The sequence below is a fragment of the Macrotis lagotis genome, chromosome 1 (assembly GCF_037893015.1).
Source record: "Macrotis lagotis isolate mMagLag1 chromosome 1, bilby.v1.9.chrom.fasta, whole genome shotgun sequence".
NCBI lineage: Eukaryota > Metazoa > Chordata > Mammalia > Peramelemorphia > Peramelidae > Macrotis > Macrotis lagotis.
The window spans coordinates 155,374,770-155,398,197 of record NC_133658.1 but is presented as its reverse complement, the minus strand read 5'-3'; the positions used below and the strand labels follow the sequence as shown (position 1 = coordinate 155,398,197).

Genomic DNA, 23,428 nt, shown 5'->3' with positions numbered 1-23,428 from the left:
CAGGTGACTTCCCGATGGACTTTCCGATGCCCGGGCTGCCCCCAGGCGTTATCTCATGATGACTCTCATTTCCATGAACGGCACAAGTGTATCAACTTTTTTGTCAAGGTGTATGGCTACATGCCCCTGCTGTACACTCAGTTTAGGGTGGACTCCGTGCTCTTCAAGACTCGCCTCCCCCATGACAAGACCAAGTGCTTCAAGTTCATTTAGAGGCACCTTGGGGTTTGGTGATCAGATCCTGTGGAGTAAGGGAGTGGCACCCTTGGGCCGGAAGGTTAGCAAGCTTTGTGGACATCCACCAGCTGGGTGGTCCAGGCTGGCCACTGCAGGGGAACAGGGCCAACAAGAGTGAAAGGGAACACCTGCCTTCAGTCTGGATGCCAGCCTTGTCCTGGCACATGAAAATTCTGGGCTTCTCCCTGCAAGAGCTTTGGTCAAGAGATGCCAGGGTTCTACCCACAAGATAGTCAGTAGCTCACACTAAGGACCATGGAGACTTGGGATAGTCACTCACTGAGTACATTAGCCCAGGACAACTGGTTTGTGGTTTTTATGACAATAATAATAATAGCAATGACGATTATTATTATTATTTAAAAAGAAAGTGTTTCAGGTTTGCCTCCCAAGGCTTTTATATACATTTGTGTGTGTGTGTGTATACACACACACACATGTATACACACATACATACATACATATGTATATGTATGTATGTGTGTATGTTTGCACATAGACACATGCACTCACACATATACATATGGATATATCTTTGGGGACTGAATTTTTTGCCTGTCTCACTGCGTGAGAAGTTGCAGGCTTCAAGAGACCTCCTCTTCTTAACTTGGATGGGGTTGGTTCCCAACCTCATGTCCTCCTTCCCCACCTTGGGCATTCTCCCTCATTTCCTAGGGACATCTGTGTTGAACCAAGTTAGGAAATGGGATTCTCCTCTCACAGTCCATGCCCAGGTCCATCCCATGCTCCCCTTCTCCCTTTCTGCTTTTTAAGCAAAGACTGAACCCGGGGAGGGACAGTGGCCTGTGTTCCATTTGAGCTGATCCTCCCCAACATCTTTCTCCTGCCTCAGCATCTAGAACTCTTTTCATTTGACCGTTGTCCATTGCCTTCAGAGCCACCTGCAGTCTTGCATCCTTGGATGAGAGAAAGGGAAAATTGGTCATTTCAGCTGCTGGTTGCATCTGAAGGGGTTTTTAGGGGCTCAGTTAGCCTGAGTAGCAGGCCTCCTTTCTATACCCCTGCTGGCCGGGGGTCCCACAATGAGAAGTGGGACTAATATCCTGGTGAAATTGGTCTTCCTTTCCTTGGAATGGATTGTTGATTAACTGGCCTTAGGGTATTTAAATAATTTGTATTCTATAGACTCTGAAGGAGACCAAGCCAGTTCTAGGGCCCTTGAAGCTTGGAAGAACTCTTAAGATGGAATGGGGAACATTTTGGATCAGTTTGAGATCCCATGGGCTGCCTTATAACTGATCTGACCTCCCTCCCTCTCTTCCTCAGGTTTTCCAAAGTAGTGATGTAGAACCACATTACTACCACCGGCCCTCAAGTCCAAACCTGGGCTAAGCCTGAAATAACACTGTCTGAGTGGGTCGGGAGCTGGGCACAATTTCTTAGGGACTCAATTTATTATATGTAACACTATATCCAGACCTAAGCCACATGGCCCATGGCAGCTGAACAGGAAACTTGAATTGGCTCCACCCTCCATCATGCACACGCCTTAAATTTGTTCCCCAATGCTCTCTGTTGTTTCCATTGAGTCTCTTCACTGCTCTCTATCTGTACTTGCTGTAACCTCCTGAAGGATCTTCCTGAAACTGGGGCTTGCTCTCTCTCTCTTTCTCTCCTTGTTTCTCTCTTTCTGTTGCTCTGTCTCTCTCTGTCTCTGTCTCTCTCTGTCTCTCTCTGTCTCTCTCTTGCTGTCTATCTCTCCCTCTCTCTCTCCATCTGTAGCCTCCCCACATAGGCTTTGAGCTGCCTTGGTTTCAGGCAGCTGGGGACCAGTGCCTTTGAATGCCAATCATCTGTCAGGGATGCTCCTAGGATTTCAGTGCTTCCCTCCAAAGGTTGACCCCCAGCACCTCTTGTCTTGCCTTTGTCATCTCAACAAAATCACATACAAATGAACTTTGGGAGTCTCTCTGGACAGCCCAGCAAGGATTGATGTCAGCTGTAATCCTTCTCTTCTAAACTCCTCAGTTCCTCTTTCCCTGATTTCTACTTTAATCCTTGTAGTTATGGCCTTTCCTGCCTTGGGAAAGTCAGAGAATGTGGCATTTTGAATTGTGTGATATGTGGCTGCTACTTCTTTTCTTTTACATGTGAAAGGCTTGTGCATTGGTTTATAACAGGGAATTTCCCAGTCCAATAGGGTTACCTTTAAGAGAGACATCCATTTTGACAGGTCACAAAATACCATACCCAGAATCCATGGGCAGCCCTAGTAGGCCAAGGGCGTTGTGGCTGCCATGAGAATTTTTGTTGATGTCCTTTTGGGCGATGGGGGAGAGGATGGAATCAAGGGGACAGGAATGTCAAGTCAGAGGAAAGCCAGGGACAGATGTCCAAATCCAAAAAGGTCCACTGAGCATGAAGGGTTCCATTAACTGACCAAGGACAACATCGGCATCTTGGATTGTTTCAGACTTCAAAGAGTAATGTATCCTTTTGCAAAGAGTCAAAGGTTGAAGTGTTTATTAGGATTAAAAACTCGGTGGCCCAAATTCCATTTACTCCCAGGGACAGCTAAATATCATTTGCTTCTACCCATGAATCCATCTTGCCTGAACAAAAGAAGCATCTGAACCTCTCATGGTATGATTTTCCTTGGCTCTCCTACTCAAGTAATGGTACAGATTTGTTTTGACACCTGGCCTGTGCTACAGGTGCCTAGAAAGTTTACCTTTAGTATTTCACTGGTGAGTTTGCTTCTCACTTTGTGTGAGTGGCCCACCCTGGGCTGTGGTCCTCCTTCAGTCCCCTCCCCAAGTGCTCACAGTGCCATTCTATGCTTTTCTTTCTCCTTGTAGAGATTCTCCATCCTGTCTGGTCAGGACTTCATCCATGGACTACTCACTGAGCCTCATGTGAAGGAACAGTTAAGGAGGGTGGTATGGTCCTTTTTTCTGGTCTGACTCCCCATGACACTCATGGTACCACTGCTCCAGGAGCTGCTCCTGGTTTGAGATGACTCTTTGAAATGAAGAGGGGAGACCCCTTTTCCACACACACACCCCTCCACAATCATGAGCACAATGATCCTATGTTGGATTTTGTAAGAGGACAAAATAAATGGAGAATTTAATTCAAGTAGTCTGGCAATTGTGTATGATTTTCCTCAGAAGAGAAAAAATAAGTCTTCATTCTTGGGGTCTGCCACAAGAGGCAAATCCTGAGAAGAAAAATGAATGATTGGTCCTAGCTCATTAATGGAGAGAAGAACTAGGGACAAGATTGCAAACTTTCCAACTTAGAACTATATCCTGTATGGTTCACTTCTAAAAACTTGTAGGTCTGGCATTAGGCAGTCATTAGGGAGGTTGGCCAAGTGGAAGAAATGAGCTGGGTTTAGCCACTTATGAGGCCAGGGGTCATCCCTTCTCTTCCTGAGATTTCAGTTTTAATAATAGGAATAAGAGTTTGGGGGGCACATTAAAGTGTGTGTGGAGACACAATGGTGTTTACAAAGGAACCATTTGAGTTTGAAATTATTGTTGTGGCCATTATGACAACTTTGTATAAATGTACTTATTTACAGTGAACTCCAGGATGTCTTCCAGTAATACTTGCAGATGACAAAGTTCCTTTTGGGGACATCAGAGGCCAGGCATCAAGGCAGAAGAAAAAGCCTGAAGTAAAGACACTGATGATTGGTTTGTAGTTATTTGTGGAAGGGATTAAAGGGGGAAAAAAAACCTGAGATTGAATAATGGGCATGGTAGAGTGGAGAGTAGGATGTATTTGGAGTCAGAGGACTCAGGTTCAGACCAAACCTCTGTTGTCTGTGACCTTCCTTGGGAAAGTTACTTTAATGCGCTTGGACTCTGTTTCCTCATTTGTAAAATTAAGGGCTAAACTAAGTAAGATGATCACTGAGGCCCCATCAAGCTTTGAATATGTGATCCTATAATTCTCTGGTCAGGGCTTAATAGTAAACTTTCCACATTTCCCACCACCTTTTAGCCAGTAAACATAGCCCCTGGGATTCGGTTAGTAATTCTTGCTCACTTCTTGGTCAGAAGCAGTGTCTCCTATGCCTTTGGCTAAGTCCATTTAAAGCTGATAAAAATGATGAACAACTTAGGGTCAAGAACAGATCCTTGGGGTTCTCTGCTAGAAAACTTGCACGTTGACAGAGGCCTCACAAGCATACAAACTGAGTAATACAGAGTGACATCAAGAGTTTAATGCAAAGATTAAAATTTGATCTTTGGTCTTTGTGTTTAAAGGAGATCAGTGACATCATGGGTGATACCTTGACTTGTGTGTAAATTGGATTTAAATGAGGCAGCAAAGTTGTTAGTCTCTTTCTGAGTTGGGGAGGCAAGACAAAAGTCAAGATGACTGGCGATGGCCCAGGATGCAGTGCCATCTTCTTGTCTTCTCTGTCTGACCAAGCTCCATGCGCTCCCGTTTCATTGGGACCAGTCTTCCCCTGCTTGGAGTAGACATCTCTCTAGCTCGCTGAGTGGGCCTCTTCATGACTGCACGCGGTTGGGCCCGTCTGTCTGGGTAGTTTTACTGGGGCATGGATACTCTGCAAGCTGGAGCTTCTTGGGGCTTGTAGGTGAGAGTTGAGAGCTGGGTGGACATCAAAGGTGGCTAAGCAGCCCTGAAAAGGGCTTGGTGACCCCACCCCTAAGCTGCCACATACACTTCACACTTGACACATTTACCACAGAGATATTGTTGGTCTTGGGAACAAACATTTCTTTAGGGCTACTGTGTGACAAGGAAGGGGAAGGGAATAAACTTTTAACAAGTACCTATTGCCTGCCAGATCCTATGTGAAGGACTTTACAAATGTTTCATTTGATCCTGGCAACAACTTTTAATGTTACCCCCATTTTACAGATAAGGGAACTGAGTCATGTGAGGTGCTAGTTTTTGAGGCCAGATTTGACTTGTCTTCCTGACTCTTGGACCAACACTATCCATGCATGAGACTGGCAAATGCTTTGCCAAAATCCATGGATAAGTTTGCACTCCACCCTTGGGTGATAAGAATGCTGGGCCTGAAGTCATGAAGACCCAAGCTTGAATGGACCTTTTCACTTTTTTTATCTTGGTGAGGCAATGGGATTAAGACTTGCCAACATCACTCAGTAATTAAAGTGTGAGACTGAAAGGTCCTTCTGACTCCCAAGGCTGGCGCTCCATTCACTGCACCACCTAGCTGTCGCTTTAACTTTATTTTTTTTTGGCAGGGCAGTGGGGTTAAGTGACTTGTCTAAGGTCACACAACTAGATAATTAAGTGTCTGAGGTAAAATTTGAGCTCAGGTTCTCCTCACTCCAGGGCCAGTGCTCTATCTATTGCACCACCTAGCTGCCCCTAACCTTTGTCTTAATTCACTTCTTTTTTTTTTAAAGGTTTTTGCAAGGCAAATGGGGTTAAGTGGCCCGCCCAAGGCCACACAGCTAGGTAATTATTAAGTGTCTGAGACCGGATTTGAACACAGGTACTCCTGAGTTCAGGGCCGGTGCTTTATCCACTATGCCACCTAGCCGCCCCTGTCTTAATTCACTTGAGAAGAAAATGGCAAACCACTGTAGTATCTTTGACAGAAAAATGGACCAGTGTTGGCCATGAGTTTTTTTCTGGTCCACGGGGTCACAAAAAGTCGGACACGACTCAACGACTGAACAACAGCAGGACAAAATTGTTAGCCAGCCTTGGTCTGACAAGCTCTTCTGCTCCTAGCCAGTCCCACTGCCAACTCCAGGAGGCACTAGGATAGGACTTGGAGGATCCATCTGGGGGCCACTTTGACTCCTTGGGTCAGGATCCCTAATTCATGCTTGGTACCCACACTTTGTGTATTATATTACCAGGACTGGGGATAGTCTAATCTCTGCTTTTAATCAGGAGGATTTCAACAAAATCGACCCATCTCTGGATCAGTCATGTGAGACTGCTCACATTCAATCTTGTTACATGCCGATTGCATCTTTACATGACTGACATGGTGCTTCTGTTGAATTTATTCCTTATTGATTACAGCACCCCATCCCTACTTTTGTGTAATGAAGGGAAGTCACCTTTATATAGTAAGCTTTTGGGGCCCATGGACCTATTTACTGGGTCAGGTCCATCTCAAAAAGAAAAGATGAGTATTTCAGTATGGTCAATTGCAAGATGATAAAAATTGTAGGTTTCTAGAAAATAGTTGATTGTGGGAAGGCCTAACTAGACAGAAGTATCTAGAAGGAAATCAAGGGGTCATAAATGACCCTAAAATAAATAGGCTATGAAGAAAACACCATTTTGTATGTAGAGAGGCAACCCTCTGGACTGGTTATTTGCTCTAGTCTTTACTCCTGCTCAGGTCAGGGGTTCCCAAATTGATTGGCCACATTAGCACCTTCATTTTCTTCTGAGATCTGTCAAGGGCTCCTCTGCTTGCTCAAAGCAGAGTCTCTGGTGAAAAGATATTTCTCTCTCATGGTGCTAAACCAGAATTCACTTTCCTGCCATCTGGATTTAATATGCATTTGTCCCAAAGTTATACAGCTAGTTCTAGGGATCGCAGCTTCCGAATGTTACCATTAAATTCCTCATGTCAGGGAAATGAGATCCAGAAGCCACCTTTATTCTGATTAAGTCTCTGTGAAGCTGCTTTTTTCCCTTCAGTATTTCACAACTGCCCCTATTTGCCCCTATCAACAAAACTAGCTGAAAGGGGAAATGTCTTACGAATGAATGAATGAATGGATGAAAAAAAAACCCATTTATTAAGTGTGAAGCACCGTGGCTAAACCTGGGGGGATACAATTAAACAGAAGGCAGACCCAGCTCTCATATTGTCACGAAGGGGACAACACATGGAAGGTTTCTGTGGCATCTCAGACAGCAATGTCCCTTGGTCCTTAGCAGATGGTTTTTGATGTTGAAGCATTTAATAGTGCAAAGGACTTCAGGGGCCCCGGGTCTTTGTTAGCTTAGTTGGAGGAGCAGCTGCCGGGTTGTATCTCACAGGGGCTGCTTCACAGGATAGCTAGAAATGTTGCCATTCCCAAGTTTCTTGGGATCAGGGTCCTTGGAGGGGTGGCAGTTTGGCCTAGCCTCTCTCAGGGTGCCTCATCTGTTGTGACTGGCAGTTAGTTGGTGGTTGGGGGTGGGGTGGACTGACCCATTTATTGCATTAGTTACTTCCTCTGATAGTATGAGAACTAGACTGGGAGAAAGATCAGTGGTCTGGGGGTGGGGGTGAGGATGTTGCTGCCACTCCCAGGGTTCTGGGGCTTATCTGCCCACTTGTGGCATTTGGTCAGCAGTTGTTGCTGGTGGTGATAAGAAGGCCTCATCTCCACAGTGATAGCTCCCTTCAGTGATAACTGTGGGGTCTGGAATGGGGGAATGTCACTGTTTGCAAGGTTCTTGAATTCAGGGCCCTGGGCTGTGTGTCTCGGTCTGAGGGGCGATGGTAGTCACTCAGTGGCTTGATTTGCCTGTTACATGCTGTTTCCTTTCTCTCAGGGTGGATGAAACATATTCTAATATGAATTAGAAAGTAATACCACTATTTCATTAGTTAAAACTTAGTTTTCAAAAGTCAGTAAAACAATGAACAAGGAGTAAATTGGATAGAAAACAAGTTTTCTGAGAACAGCTAAAAGTAGTAGGGGCCACTGCCTGACGGTTTTATCTTTAAGGTTCACAAAGAGCTTCACATCCATTATTCCATTTAGGCTGGGAGGGTGGTACCAGAGGTAGTAGAATTCCCATTCTACAGATGAGGAAACTTGAGTCCATGGCCAACATTCTATACACCAGGCCATCCTGCCTTTCAAAGGTCCCTTCCAGCTCTAAATTATAATTTCCCGAAGTCGAAGATGGTAACCTCAGAGGTCAGGACTAAAACTAGAGGGTAGAAGAGAGGCATATTGCAGTTCGAGATATAAAAGTGTTTCTAAGGTAGGGAATGAGTTTCCCTCTGGATTTCAAGCACAGAAACTGAAATTAAAAAAATGGTAGAAAAATGGATTTGTTGGAGATATATTGAGTAGTCTGTTTGGGGCAGTGAAAGAGAATACAAGATGAGGTTGGGCAATTAGTTGGGCCAGACTGTAGAAAGCATTATGGACCAAGCTCATTAGACTTGTCTTGATTTGGAAGGCAGTGGGGAGCCCTTAAAGGTCTCTGAGGGAGCTCATCAGGAACTGAGAATAGTATTAAAATATGTAGTGAACTAGAAAACTCTACTGAAGCAGAGATCATCACAAACCCAGTGAAGAAGCTCTATGATCAGGGTCATATTGGGTTTGGCCCCTGTACTTCACTTGGCTCTTGCCAAATGCGAATGAAGATTGGTACCAGGGGCTCTGGTTGGGTTGATGAAGTTGGGGTTGGAGTTTAGTAAGGAGGACTAATTTAATCAATGAAGGGTTGGGCCAGGTGATCATCAAGACTGGGCAGAGTGGCCATCTGTTTTGGGTGTCAGGCTTGTGGATCATTGGGGGCCTTGGGAAGCAGCAGCTCTATTCAATTAAGCAAGCATTTATTAGAGGCAGGTCTACCAAACATGATGCTAGCTGCAGGCACTGAGCAAAAATTAAACATTCTATGTTCTTGATTCAGATGAGTGAGCGATTTTATTAAATCCTTCCTGTGTTGCCAGCTTGTGATTCTCCTAGGGAAATGAGGCTTTTCAACAAATCAAGCAAATGCAGAGTATTGGTTTTTGGGGAGAAGTACTAATAACTTAAGGTGGTCAGGAAAGGCCTCATGGGGGATGGTGCCTTTAGGTTGTTGAGGGGAGGTGCAGCAGCCTGTGCAAAGGCAAGGAAATGAGAGGTGGCAATGGTTTGTTAGGGGAGGGCACAGCCAAGTTAGCCAGTTGAGTCTGGAAAGAACCTGGGCAGCAGTACTACTTTTAACACTTTTTACTTGTAGCCAAGCTTGAAGTTACTCCCTCTGGTCCCCACTGCCAAGTTAGAAGTTTTTTGATGCCTATTGAAGTTCTAGAGCCTCAGAATAATCCCAGGAACTGTTGATTTACTGTGGTTATAGCACAGGGTGCCCTCTAGTGCCAGTCCTCGGAGAACTGAATGCAGTGCCTCCTCCCACGCCTCCTATCTGAACAAAGAGAATTCGATAACCAGGTAAATCCGGCTCAGGAAGGAGGCAGTGGTACATCCCTTTCCTTCCCAAACTCTCTGGACTGGTAACCTTTCCCATCATTTTATTATTAGATTATTCCTAGTTTTTTAATTATATCTGACCCGCCATTGCTCCAGTCCCTTTAAAATCTAAGAGCCTCTCTCTGAGCCTTCATTTTGACCTTCAGAAGAAACAGATCCTCAGACAGTCTTCAGAAAGGCTAGTTCTGTTCAACAACATGCTGCAGACTATCCCTTCTCTCTCACTTTGTTAATTATAATAGCAATAGTATTATAAGCACTGGATGTGTGTTTCCTGGACTCAAAATAAAGTTTAGCCTGAAGAAAATTTAAGGGGAACAAGGTAACTGTTATTAAATATTTGAAAAAGGCAACATCTGTTCTGCTTGACCTAAGAAGGTTGCACTAGAAACAATGGGAAGATGTTGGAAGAGGCAAATTTCAGCTTGATGTTGAGGGATGAGGAAATCAACCTACTAGAGCTATTCTGAAGTTGAATGAATAAATTAGGAAGGTAGTAGGTTCCCCATAATTGTAGGTATTCTAGGCAAAAGCTATTGGTCTCTGGTGTCTTCCAAGTTTGAGATTTTTGTGACAGTGATTAAGAAAGCCAGATTGGATGATTCTTATGGACAAATAGCCAACTTAGACCCAGATAGCTGACTCTGGAGTAGTGACAGGGAGGGAGTCTTTCTATGAGGATGCTGAGTATTTGCTCTTTTTACAAAAATCAAAGTGCTCTTCCTTGGGCTTGGGATTAACAGGCACACCTGAAAACATTTGCTCCCAGGGTCTGAAAAGCCCTCCTCCTATAGACATCAATCAATTCACATCCATCTTTCAGTGTAAGTACCACCTCATGTCCTTAAAATCTTCCTTGGTCCCTAAGTTAGGAGAAATCTCATCCCTTTTTTGCCTTTTGTTCATTGACCATGTTTAAATTTGTATTTTAGCTATATAAAGATCAGAGCAGGGGCTTTTATTACTTACCTTGATAATTTCCCCATATAGTAGTAATTTAAAAAAAAACATTTATTGAAAAATGAACCAAGTGCTATTTTTCCATTCAAATAAATCCAAATCCAGGTTTTATTTCATCACTTCTCTTTTTGATTCACAGTAACATACAGGCTAAGATAATCTTTTTTCTTCTAAGTTAGAAGGTAGACAGTTATTAAGCTGAGCAATACCTACTTTTATCTATTTTAAGTCATCTCAAACTAAGCTATTTCAAATATAATACACCACTGGCTACAAACCTTTTGTGAGAGACTCCTTTTTAATTTTTCTGAAGGTTTGGAGGGATGGAAGAATAATGGGGACAAAAAGGAGGAAACTATGACTAGATGCTATAGGGAAGGCTCAAAATGAGAAAAAAAAATTAAGTGGTCCAAAGGAATGGACTGCCTTTAGCAGACAGTAACTTCCATAATTACTGGGAGTCTTCCAGCTAAGTTGGATGACTATTTGTCAGGGATGATCTAAATAGAATTTGTGATTTGGGTTAAAGATTTTAGTAGATGTGCTGAGGGTTATCTCAACATTTCTCTCTAATCAACTTTAAAATAATACCTCAAACTAAATTTTGGAGTGGTAGAGCCAACAAAAAGGGGGAAACATTTTTTCCAACCTAAGACAACTCAGGAGGTCCAGAGGAGAGGTCTGTACACCAGACTGGGCACAGTCTCCAAGAGTGGCAGAATGCCAGTGATGGGCATTAGAGATAGTCATGTTAGTAGCAGCAGCACAGTTTCAAGGGCTCTCAGCTCAGAGATGATAAGGGGGTTGGATAACTAGTCAGAAAGAGATTACAGGGGACCTTTATGGTACTAGGTAGGTGCAGCTGATGCTGACTGGTAACACCACTGGGGTTAAAGAGGGAGGAGGGGCCCGTCATAGTTCCAGAGCCAAGGATTGCTAACAAGTGTGACTTCAGGGGAGCATCAACCTTTCCTGGGTTCACCAGTTTGCAGACCAGGAGAGTAGTGACCATACCTCTCCCAGGACCACCACATTGCCTTGGAAACATTGAAAACTGGCTGATGCCCAGTAGCTCTGAAAACAGTAGCAAGAAAAAGTCTGAAGTTGGCATGGTACCTCCCCACTCCAGGAGCACAGGGTTCGACTTCAACATAAAGTTCAAAGTGAAGAAAAGGCAGGAAAAATAAAGAACAATGATGAGAAAAAGGAATTTGACAATAAAAAGTTAGTATGGTGTCAGGGAGGGCCAAGAAATAGTTAGATGAAGATAACAATCTGAAAGTAGTCATAATAAGCAAAGTTGCAAAGAAAAAGGCTGGCCCCAAGGGTGGCAAGAATTATTGGAAGAATTAATGAGATAAGAGTAGTAGAGGAAAAATGGGGAAAAGAAATGAGAGTGATGCAAGAAAATGATGAAAGAACATTAATAGTTTTGTAAAGGAGGCACAGAAAAATACTGAAGAAATGAACTCCTTAAAAAAGCAGAATAGGGGCAACTAGTTGGCACAGTGGCTAGGGCACTGGTCTTGGAGTGAGGAGGACCTGATTCTTACTAGATGTGTGACCTTGAGCAAGTCTCTTAACCCCATTGCCTTGTAAAAACCAAAAAAAAAAAAGTCAAAATCAGAAAAAAAAAATGGAAAATGAGGTACAAAAATTCATTGAGGAAAAGAACTCCTTAAAAACCAGAACTGGGCAAGTAGAATCAGACATCAAGAAATTATAAAACCAAGTCAAGAGAATTAAAAACAGAAGAAAAAGTGAATTATTTTAAAAAAATGACCTGGGAAAACGGATCATGGGGAGATTTAAGAATTATTAAGACTCCCTGATTGCCATGATAAAAGAAATCTAGACATATTTAAAAAAATTATCAAGGAAAACTGCATCTAATATCTTAGATCCAGAAGGTCAACAGAAATTGAAAGAATCCACTGATTATCTCTTGAAAGAAATCCCAAAATGAAGACTATCAAGAATATTTTGGCCAAATTCTATAGCTCCCAGATCAAGAAGAAAATATTTCAAGCAGGCAAGAAGAAACAATTCAAGTATCATGGAGTCACAATCAGGATGACATAATATTTAGTAGCTTCTTAGTTAAAGGGATGGAGCATGTGGAATATGATATTCCAGAAAACAAAGAAACTAGGAATATAACCAAGAATAACCTACCCCAACAAAAGAGTATAATAATTCAGGGAAAAAATCAGTATTCAGTGAAATAAAGGATTTTCAAGTATTCCAGTTGAAAAAGCTAAAGGTGGACTTTCAAACTTTCAAACTGAAGGGGTTGAGAGAAACTTAAAAAGGTTAAACACGAATGACTGACTAATCACAAGAAATTCAATGGAATTAAATTGTTTACATTCCCATATGGAAAGAAAATGCATGTAACTCCTAGGAACTTTTTCAATATTCAGGCAGATAGAGGGCACAGTTGTTAGTCAATTATATTGGGATGATTTCCAAAAAGGGGTGAGAATGAGGGATGCACTTGAAAAAGTGGGAAGGGAGAGGTAAAAATAAGGCCAATTTCTCACATAAAGGTATGTAAGTGATTCAGAGAGAATAAACACACACACACAGACACAAAATTTAATACAGAAATATATCTTATCCAATAGGGAGATAGGAAGGAAAAGGGATGAGAGATATCAGAAGGGAAAGATAATAAGGGAAGAGTGTGGCCTTGAGGAGGCAGTGGTTGGAAGACACAATTTTGAAGCGAGACAGGATAAAAAGAGAGAAGGATATCAGACACTAAGGTTCTCTCTTGAACTGCCAAGAATTCAAACTCTCTCCTGGCAGAGAGCACAGCTCTGGTGGGCTGACCACATAGCCCAAATGTTACATGTTATGTTTATCTGAAACTATTTTATGGAGAAGTCGCACAAGGCAAGTGCTTACAATAGAAGTCAGAGGAAGCAGTACGAGGACATTCTCTGGGTCTCTCTGATACCAGCCCAGGACTGCCCAGAAGGTGCTGTGCTCTAGGAGCAAAGCATAATTGCATTAACATGTCAATCTAGAGACATATCCATCCCAAATGCTCAAAGTATTTGAGCCCAACCTGTGGTATTGGACTGATCAACAGTCACATCTGAACAACTGTACCTTGTTCCCAACATTTTTACATCACCGGTCCTCAAAAAGTACAAAGGACGAACAACAAAGGGTTGGAGAGAAGACTGAACTGGGTCCTGACCTCTTTGTGAGAGGAGGGAAGAGGAAACAAACTCCAAAGGAGTAAAAGCTGTTGAGTGACAATGGCAGGGGGGAGGAAAAGTATATTCCCATCTTTCCTCTGGATCCATTAGTTCTTCAGTGTCCCTGACTTGAGTCCATTTTTCTCCTGAGCCATGCTAGTGTTTACTCTTTGGGGTTGGTCATTCCCTCTAATTGAAGCCATTTTGTGTCCTTCCACATTTCAAATAATATTGCAGTTATAAGTCAATTCAATAATGCATATTTCAAAATCAAATTTATTCCAATGGTAATATCTATATTAGGAAACATTTTTTAAGCACGGAAAGTTCCAATTAGCTTCTAAATGATTTCTTCCCCCAAAACAATGAGAATGCAGAAAGTTGTATCACTTCATAACAACTCACAAACTCCAATTCTTCTAACATTCACTTACAGAAGAAAACTTCAGGTCTTTGCCCAGGTAAAGTGCCGTTACTTTTGTCCATCTTCTGGTACAGTAGAAGTGGGAGTAGAGAAGGGGTGTCCACCCCATCCCATCTTTTTCCACTGCAGCTTCCTGCCCCAAGGCATGATGTGTCAGCATTCTTGATTTGCTGAATAGCCTAATGCCACAGACATAGCTGCTACTGTTGTAATACTTGGTTAATTATTCTACATGTATAAAGCTATGCTACTGTTTTTATTAAGTTCCTATCTCTTTTTTTTTTAAATGTGTTTCAGGGCATTCCATTCCCCCATAAGTTCTGTGGTTTCTATTGTGCCATCTTGCTCAGAGCCGTGCTGTTTGGGAATGCATGGGTCCTGATATAACAGAATTGCATGTACTTTGCATTTTTTATATTTATTTATTAAATACATTGTTATTCTTCCCCTGGTAGAATGTAAGACTGTTTTTGTTTCATTCCAGAACCTAGTAAAATCCTAGCACACAGGTATTTCATAAATGCTAGCTGAACTGAATTAAACTGAAACAAGGAGGAAAATACAATCTGGTAGCTGAAAGAGACATTAATAGTTTTACTAGAGGGTTGTTTCTGGCTCAGTTTTAATTTCCAATTAAAACTATAAAAGGAAATAGAAAGGCCATAGAAGTATAATTATTTGTAGAACTAAATGTGTATGATGAGTTTCTATGTAACTGAGTTCTGTGTCTTAACATATAGACACCAAAATATTACTCTTCACATAATTTTACCTTAACTCTCTTTCCCTATTTTAAATCATAAAATGTGACATTTTCTATTAGATACTAGGCTAGTCTCCAGACTTTTTTTTTGGATTCAACCTTTCTTGTGGGAGTTGCCCCTGCTCTGTACCTGCCTTTCCCCTTTTCTGGAAATTTCCATATGGATATGTGGATTGTGGAAGAGTCCATGCTCCATGCATCTGGTATGGCAGGAGTTTACCAGCAAATCCTAGCATTATCCCTCTGACACCAGAGCTGGAAACCATTCAGAAGTATCTGAGGAAGAATTTTCTCCCTTCTTATAAAAACCTGTGAATAAATGAAATGGTATTTGTTAAGTATTTACTATGTGGATGATACACATCTGAGTCAGCAAGCTGCCTAAGGATGGAGAGAGAATGCCGGCTATCCCATCCACAGGCCAGCTTGCAAACCAGGCTGGGTCACATCTAGGGGCATTGTCTATACAAGACCATTGTCAGCTCCTTTTGCTTTCTTTCCCCACACGCCTATGGTTTTAAAATCATCACAGGCTTGGCTGATTCCAGGGTATTTCATGTTTGGTTCTTTTGTGCGAATCAAAACATCTATATAATACTCATTGCTTCAAGCATCACTGGCTTAATTTCTTTTGTGAAAGCCTCATTTCTATCCTAAAACTGTAGGAATCGTCTGAGACAGATCAAATGAATACCAAATATTTATGTACAACAGCTACATGGTGTGGAGAGAGTGCCAGGCCTGGAGTCAGGAAGAGCTGAATACAAATCCTGCCTCAGACAATTACTGTTGTGTTAGCCTATGAAGTCACTTAAGACTGTCTCAATTTCCACATCTGTCACATGAGTTGAAGAAAGAAATGGTAAACCACTCCAGGAATTTTAACAAGAAAATCTCAAATGGGGTCATGAAGAACTGGACATGAAATAACAGAACAACAATATATACAGTATATTTTGGTAAAAATAACTACCTTTTATTTACAAGATCTCTTAAAAATAAGAAAGACTGATGTAGTTTAATCTTGCTCTTTCTTTGAAAAAAGCCATCTTTTGTTACAGTTCTCTGGGAAAAGGCAATAAAGGAAGCAAAGATCATGCCAAACAGACTAGTTTTCCCTTACTCAGATAGGTAAAACCTTTTTTAAACAAAAGTCAGATTAGACACCTTACCTTTCCACCAAACCAAAGAATTTCCTTTGCTACTGATCACTACAATCAATGAACAACCTGTTGCCTTATATTTGGAGACCGAAACTGGAAAGAAAATTCTAAAATTTAACCATAGATATCTCTCTGAAGCAGTGATGAAATAACATGGAGATCGACTTTTACACATTACACCCAGAGTATTTTTCTCTCAGTATTCAAGTCAAGTTCAAATACAAGAATAAAACAGGACCTTCTTAAGTGGCTTAGGATCAGGGATTCTCCATGACTAGTCACCACTTGCTTTCTCAGCTTACCTTAAGCTGGAAGTCATATTGTTGACTCACCAAGCAAGAAATGACTTGAGTTTTCATAACATCCTAGAGCTGTGAGTGACCTTAGAAGTAACAGTGCAATTTAGAATTAATTTAGAATTTCTGTAAGAATTTGAGCACAAGGTCCCGAAGCCGAACCCTAAGCATTTCATCATTGTCACAGATGATATGAGTTGAATCTTCTTCAATCTGGATAAGGGTCTCGGCCTCCTGGAGGAGAACAATGTGTCCTTTAGCTGTGTCTTCCACTTTCACGTCACTGAAGCCATGCTGTCAAGAATCAAAGAAGAGACTGGTGAATCTTCTGAACTTGGAAAATAGCCACTGAATGTCATAAAAATGATGCTATTTCCACTTGGCTTATTATGAGGAAAATTTAAAAATCAGCTTTTCTAGTATTTTTTTATTTGAAATTTTCAATCTGAGTCTATCTTAATATCTGGAAAAAATAATTCATTTATAAAATGTTTTAGGGTTTGCTTGCATCAGAACAGTTCTGAATTCCAGGATAAATTTCATTACATTTTACAGAAGTGAAGAGAAGTCAGAGACAGCTAGTCCTATTCTAAACTTGTCTGTGATCAGAGAGGCAGGAAATGCCAAAGCCAGGATTTGAATCCAGGTCTCCTAACCCCTAAACCCCACATTTCCCACAACTGTCCTTTCACCTTACTGATACTTGGAATCAAGTCCATGTTAATATATTTTGAAAGAGGCTTCAAAAACTGGTGAAATTCAAAGAAAAAAAAATCTGCTGAAGGCCTGGTTCAACAGAGGAAAAGCTTCTGACTCTATGTGTTCGAAGTGAACAAAGAAGACAGTTGTGTCTGGTGTCATGGCGTCTGGAACTCCAACCTGACTACTCTTATTGTCCCTTCAGCCATAAGTGTGTGCCCAGACTTGATCACAGTCCCATTTTGAGGAATTGGTCCTCCTGAAGACTTCAGGAAAGCATCGCTGCCTTTGTAAGGGTAAAGTAATGACTCTGGATCAAGTGAGTCTGTCTTAAGGGGAGGTCCAGAGGAGTTAATGGGTTCCCAGCATTCTTTACTGCTCTGCAAGAGTATTCTCATTCATGGGTTTTAGATAATAATATATAACCCTTGTGATGATAAATGGAAGAAGAGAGAAAGAAAACACATTTCTCTGACAGGATTCAAAGACTCATTCATGCTAATACAATGTAAAGCACTGGAAAAAAGGGAAAGTGAAGTCAAAGGGCCTGGCTAAGAATCCTGGTTCTACCACTTACAACTTGTATGATCCTGGGCCAATTATTTCATCCCTTGGGTCCCTTACAGTGATAAGGATGAAGATCTCTGAAATTTCTATCCTGGGTTTTGTTGTTTTTTTTTGCAATGGGGTTAAGTGGCTTGCCCAAGGTCACGCAGCTAGGTAATTATTAAGTGTCTGAGGCCAGATTTGAACTCAGGTACTCCTGACTCCAGGGCCAGTGCTCTATCTGCTGTGCCACCTAGCCACCCCCGTTCTGATGGATGAGTTCCTCACCAGGCTCCAGTCATATTTCACTTCCTACTGGCCAGTGGACAACATGGCATATCCTTGTCTACCATGATTTCCAACTCTGGAACCACAACCACATCAGTTTTGTCATCATTCTTGGAAGGAGTGTGTCAGTCTACTCTCTAGGGTCTTGTTCACCAGCCATGTAACTATCCAAACCCAAATGCCCTTCTTTGGCCAACATTTTGCTAGGTATATTATTTCCCCAAGTGCTAGGTACATAATAGATACTTGATAAATATATTCATTTAGATGCTTTCTCTCTTTCAACTCCTCCTTTTCCTCCCCTCTCCTTTCCCTCATTATTCCTGTATAAGTGAATAATTTTAAAGAGCTGGAGGTTGTTGTAGATGGGCTTAGAGAACCTTTGAAATCAATGTCCTAAGTAGAAGTTACTGAATAAGCACTGGGAGAGAATGTTGATAGGCTGAAAGTTGTCAACATAAAGTTCTTAAAACAATGAAAAAAAGAGAGAACCCAAAGAAGAGCAGCAATGGTCCTTTATTTATTCTAGGTAAAGCTAGTCTCTTACCTTCTCTAAAGTCTGAACAAATTGATCCACAGGGATGGAGCCACTCAGGAGGGGCTTCAGAAGTTTACAGTCTGGAATATCATCACTCACTCGCTTCCTCTTCTTGCTGGCTGGGGGCTGGATGGGTCTAGGAGGTGCCTAGAACATCAAAATAATCCAGTTCTCACTAGCAGAATAATAGCTTCCCATGTTGACAGTAAAGGCTAATTTACATTTGGCAAGGTCCCTTGATCTTAACTTGACTAGAAAAAGCAATTGCCTCTACAACCCATAGCAGCGAGGGTAGATTGGGTGACTTGCTATATGTAGAGTCAGGAAAGTTGGGTGCTTTGTGTCTTTTATCTCAGTTGATCCTCATGATAACCTTGTAAGATATATGCTTTTATCCTCCTCAGTTTACTGAAAAGGGAACAGAAACTGTAAAGACTTGGCCAGATTCATAGATGCATTAAATATGCAAAGCAGGATTTGAACTCAACATTGTAAGGCAATGGGGTTAAATGACTTGCCCAAGACCACACAGCTAGGTAATTATTAAGTGTCTGCAAACTTCAGAGTGTTACATAAGTGCTAGTAGTAATAGATCCTCTATCTAGAACTGGCCCTAAGCTCTTAAAGCTGGTTGACAATATCAGCCAATTGTCAAAGAGGGTTTTCCCCCTAGTACTCCCCCAAGCTGTGACCTTGTTTGAAGGATCTTTGGAGTCAACCTGGTTACCAAAGAGAAATGGAGAGAGAGCACAATGACTTATTTGCCTCAGACTTTTATGTCTCTTTCTTCAAGGACTATGGAATCGTTTTAACTGTGCAAATCTCATCTTCCCTACAAGAGCTTCAGTTGTTATGGAATATCTCTCATTAAGACCTCTCATCAGGTTGGTCAGAGGAAAGTTAATTTCTTGGCCATAACCATAACCCTGATAAATGACAATCAAAACCTCTAGAGCAGTTCTGATTTGTACTGGTGAAGGGAATACTCACAGATAAAATTACAGATCTGTGAAATATTTTCCTTTATGCCAAAAACAGTGCTTTGCCTAGCAATACTGGTTTGTTGGCTGGTTTAATGAAGTTTGAGAAATTTCTGAGTTCTTTAAAGTCTTATGAACAGACACTCAAGAGAATTCACAATCTCTCTATGAATAATTTCCTTTCCCTTTCATCTTGTATAGGCATGTAGCCAAAAATCTAAATGGAAAGAAATTTATATCCAGCTAATTTTTTTTTCAGATATAATTTATCAAATGGTCAAAGATCATAATTATGTTGGTTAGAGAAACATCTAGGAGCTTTCTTCATTTTAAGCTTGGTAGAATATTGTGCTAGTTAAAGGTGAGGGAAGTGGAGAGGTCATGAGGATCCCGAACAGAGGGATTTCTCATCCCCTGCCCCCACTCTACCAGTGAGCCATCTATCAAGGGGCCAGCCTTCCGTACCATACCTGAAGAACATGCTTGTTATCTTTAGTGTGCAGCACAGCAGAAACAGTTGCCAAGGAAATGCCAGGCTTAATCTCCAGGGGCACCAGTGAATCTGCAAGCTAAAAGCATAGTAAAGTTTTCAGTCAGAAATCATTCTCAAATGTGGGAAGATACAGGGCCCTCACCAGATCACGAACTAAAATGCAATGTGGGATTTAACATTTGACTTTCTGGGCAGAAACTGTGTATAGTAAGGGCCACAGATTTTCAGTACCATCTTTACATTCATCCTCAAGCACTTGCTGACTGGCCTGCTTTGGGGCCATCAGCTACCTAAAGATAGGACATATATATGTATATATATATATATATGTATACATATATATATATATACATTATTTTTTTTTGCTATGAATATGCCCATTTTGCTACTATGATTATAAAAAGTATCCTTGTGAATACTGACTTTCCCCCCCCAATAGAAGCCACCATGGACTTCACCATCATCCAGATTCCTAAAGGACTAAGAAATAATCATTGTAACATCTGGCATTTATATACTTCTTTTAAGGTTGCAAATTGCTTAATAAATATCTCACAACAAACCTGGGAGTTAAAACAAGGTGAATGATTCTTAGCAAAATTTCATTAAAAATGATAAAAGACTGAGATGAGGATGAGAAGGGGGAAGGAGAAAAGGGGAGCTAACTGAGGAGAGAAGGAGAAGAGAACATCTTGTTTTAACCTGACTCTTCTTTTTATGCAACATTTTCCAAATTGGTCCTTTTTGGAGAGGACTTTAAGCAATATCTTGGTGAGGTAGTTTTCCTTGATTCAACATACTTTACAGACTAAACACAGTTCTCAGGTGGAGTGAGGAGTACCAGCTGCAGAACCTGCAGCAAGAATTGGGGGAAACCAGCCTGCACCCCCAGAGTAAAGCCCACAGATGGTAATGGGATCAGGGGAGACTCCAGAAATCTTTCTGCTCTCCCTGGGGCAGGACTCTGCTGTTTGCCCACACTCAGATCCAGGTTGCAGTTTGGCCTTCCATACTAAGATAGCAGGGACCCTCCTCACAGCTCCAGGGCAGAGGGGAACACTTGTGGTCATCTACATATCAAAGCACAGGCAAGAGAGCATAAGACCTTGGAGGAATAAAGGTCTGAGTGGGGTGTACTCCCCCAAAACCCCCAAAGCCTTGGAAGTGCTGTAAATTAGTTTTGGGCTGAGGAAATGAAGAAACAACAGAAAAAGAAGACTCTGACCATAGAAAATTACTTTGGTCCCATGGAAGATTCAGAAGATGACAAAATTGAAGCTTCTGTTATCCAAAACCTCCAAGAGAAATAGAAAATGGGCTCAGACTATGGATGAGCTGAAAAAAAGACTTTGAAAAGAAATTAAGGGAGGTAGAGGAAAAATTGGGTGGAGAAATGAGAATGATATGGATAAATCATGAAAACCAAAATCAGCAGCTTGGTGAAAGAAATACAAAAAAATACTGAAGAAAATAAAATGTTAAAAACCAGTTTAGGCCACATGGAAAAAGCAAACAAAAGCCAAATGAGGAGAAGAATGCCTTAAAAAGCAGAATTGGACAGCTGGAAAAGGAGATTTAAAAAAAAGTCTCTGAAGAAAATAACTCCTTCAAATGCAGAATGGAACTAAAAGGAAGCTGATGACTTTGCAAGAAATCAGGAAGAAATAAAACTTCCAAAAAAAGCCAAAAATTAGAAAAAAATGTGAAATAGCTCATTGGAAAAATTGACCTTGAAAACAGATCCAGAAGAAATAATTTAAAAATTATTTGGCTACCTGAAAACCACAACCAAGAAAAGAGCCTGGACTTCATTTTCCAAGAAGTAATACAGCAAAATTGTCCTGAGATCCTAGAAGCAGAGGGTAAAATAGAAACTGAGAGAATTCACTGATCACCCCCTGAAAGAGATCCCCCCCAAAAACCTTCCAGGAATGTTGTAGCCAAATTCCAAAACTCCCAAGTCAAAGAGAAAATACTAAAAGCTGCCAGAAACAAACAATTCCACTACTGAGGCTCCATAGTCAGGATTATATAGGATCTGGTAGCATCAACATTAAGGGCTCATAGGGATTGGAATATAATAATCTGGAAGGCAAAAGATCTTGGTTTACAACTGAGAATCAACCACCCAGCAAAACTGAAGGGGAAAAGATGGACTTTCAGTGAAGCAGGGGACTTTCAAATTTTCCTATTGAAACAAACAGAGCTGAACAGAAAGTTTGATCTTCACATACAGGACTCTGGTGAACCATAGAACTATGAGGAACTTAATGATATTAAGCTGTTTGTATACCTGTATGGGAAGAAGATATTGATATGACTATTAGAAAGAGCATATATAGACAGGACATAGGAAGGAGTGGAATATAATGGTGTCATATAGTAAAAAGATGGAGTCAAGGGGTGACAAAGGAAAGTACTGGGAGGAAGAAAAGGAGAGGAAGAAGGAGCTAAGATATTTCACATAAGAGTCAAGAAAAAGCTTTTTCAATGGAGTGGAATGGGGGAAGGCAAGGGGGAATGAATGAGCCTTCATTCTCATCAGAAATGGCTCATGGAGGAAATGACATACACACTTCATAGGGTGATGAAATCTATCTTACCCTAGAGAAAAATGAGAAGAAAGGAAAGGGATAAAGGGGAATGGAAAGAGGGAAGGGGGTGGGAAGAGGTGATAGAAGAGAGGGAAGCTTATGGGCAAGGGCACCTTCGGACAGGGACAGAATGACAGGAGGGAGGGAGGGAGGGGGGGGGGGGAGAGAGAGAGAGAGAGAGAGAGAGAGAGAGAGAGAGAGAGAGAGAGAGAGAGAGAGAGAGAGAGAGAGAATATAGAATAAATGAGGGAAAAATGGTGAAGCAACTTCTCTGGTAGACTTAGGATAAAGAAAGCAACTCATTTCAGAGACAGAACCATTGGAATCTGAACATAGACTGAAGTAAAATTTTTTCTTCTCTCTCACTATTCTTTAGGTTTCTCATCTTCTTGCAGGGGGAGGGTTTATGTTTACTCTTATAACAAACTTATTAATTGTTCCAAGTAGTTTTTAAGATGATTTTCTAGAATTCTCTAAATGTACCATGATATCATCTGCAAAGAATGAATTTTGTTTCCTTGCTGCCTAATCTAATTCCTTCAATTTCTTTTTCTTCTCTAATACCATATTGAATAACAATGATGATGGGCATCCTTGCTTCACCTCTGATTTTAGTGGGAATGCTTCTTAGCTTATCACCATTTAATATAATGCAATCAACATATGCTTTAGATAGACATTGTTTCTCAATTTAAGAAAAACTACATTGAATCTTATGCTCACAAGTGTTTTTTAATAGGATTGGGTGCCAATTGTCAAAAGCCTTTTCAGCAGCTATTGGGATAATCATGATTTGTTGTTGATATCGTCAATTATGCTGATTATTTTCCTAATATTAATCCAGCTTTGCATTCCTGGTATAAAGTCTACCTGATTATATTATTCTACTGATAAGTTGCTGTAATCTCTTTTCTAATATTTTATTTAAAATTTTTGCATCAATACTCTTTTGGAAGAATGGCCTATAATTTTCTTTGTTTTGGCTCTTCTTGGTTTAGGTATCAGCACCATATTGCTGGCATAAAAGGAATTTGGCAGCTTCTCCACTTATTTTTCAAATAATTTATATAAATTGTGATTACTCAT

At 41.1% G+C, this 23,428-nt stretch overlaps 2 protein-coding genes across 7 annotated transcripts in view; one reads left to right on the top strand and one right to left on the bottom strand.

The window, feature by feature from the left end:
* Window positions 1-19,242, top strand: part of EXTL3 (exostosin like glycosyltransferase 3) — a 72,355-nt gene extending 53,113 nt beyond the window's left edge. For 2 of the 3 annotated variants that reach the window (XM_074209188.1, XM_074209187.1), the window contains one exon: window positions 4-15,404. In XM_074209188.1, the coding sequence (XP_074065289.1) occupies window positions 4-213 (210 nt within the window). In that variant the 3' untranslated portion in view covers window positions 214-15,404. Of the gene's footprint in view, window positions 1-3 lie in introns of all 3 variants that reach the window. The other variant, XR_012473266.1, reaches the window with a different exon arrangement.
* INTS9 (integrator complex subunit 9) overlaps window positions 12,292-23,428 on the bottom strand; it is a 123,439-nt gene continuing 112,302 nt past the window's right edge. For 3 of the 4 annotated variants that reach the window (XM_074209191.1, XM_074209189.1, XM_074209190.1), the window contains 3 exons: window positions 19,726-19,824; window positions 18,285-18,422; window positions 15,700-16,498 (listed from right to left, as the gene is read on the bottom strand). In XM_074209191.1, the coding sequence (XP_074065292.1) occupies window positions 16,322-16,498; window positions 18,285-18,422; window positions 19,726-19,824 (414 nt within the window). In that variant the 3' untranslated portion in view covers window positions 15,700-16,321. Of the gene's footprint in view, window positions 15,055-15,699; window positions 16,499-18,284; window positions 18,423-19,725; window positions 19,825-23,428 lie in introns of those variants that run through there. The other variant, XR_012473267.1, reaches the window with a different exon arrangement.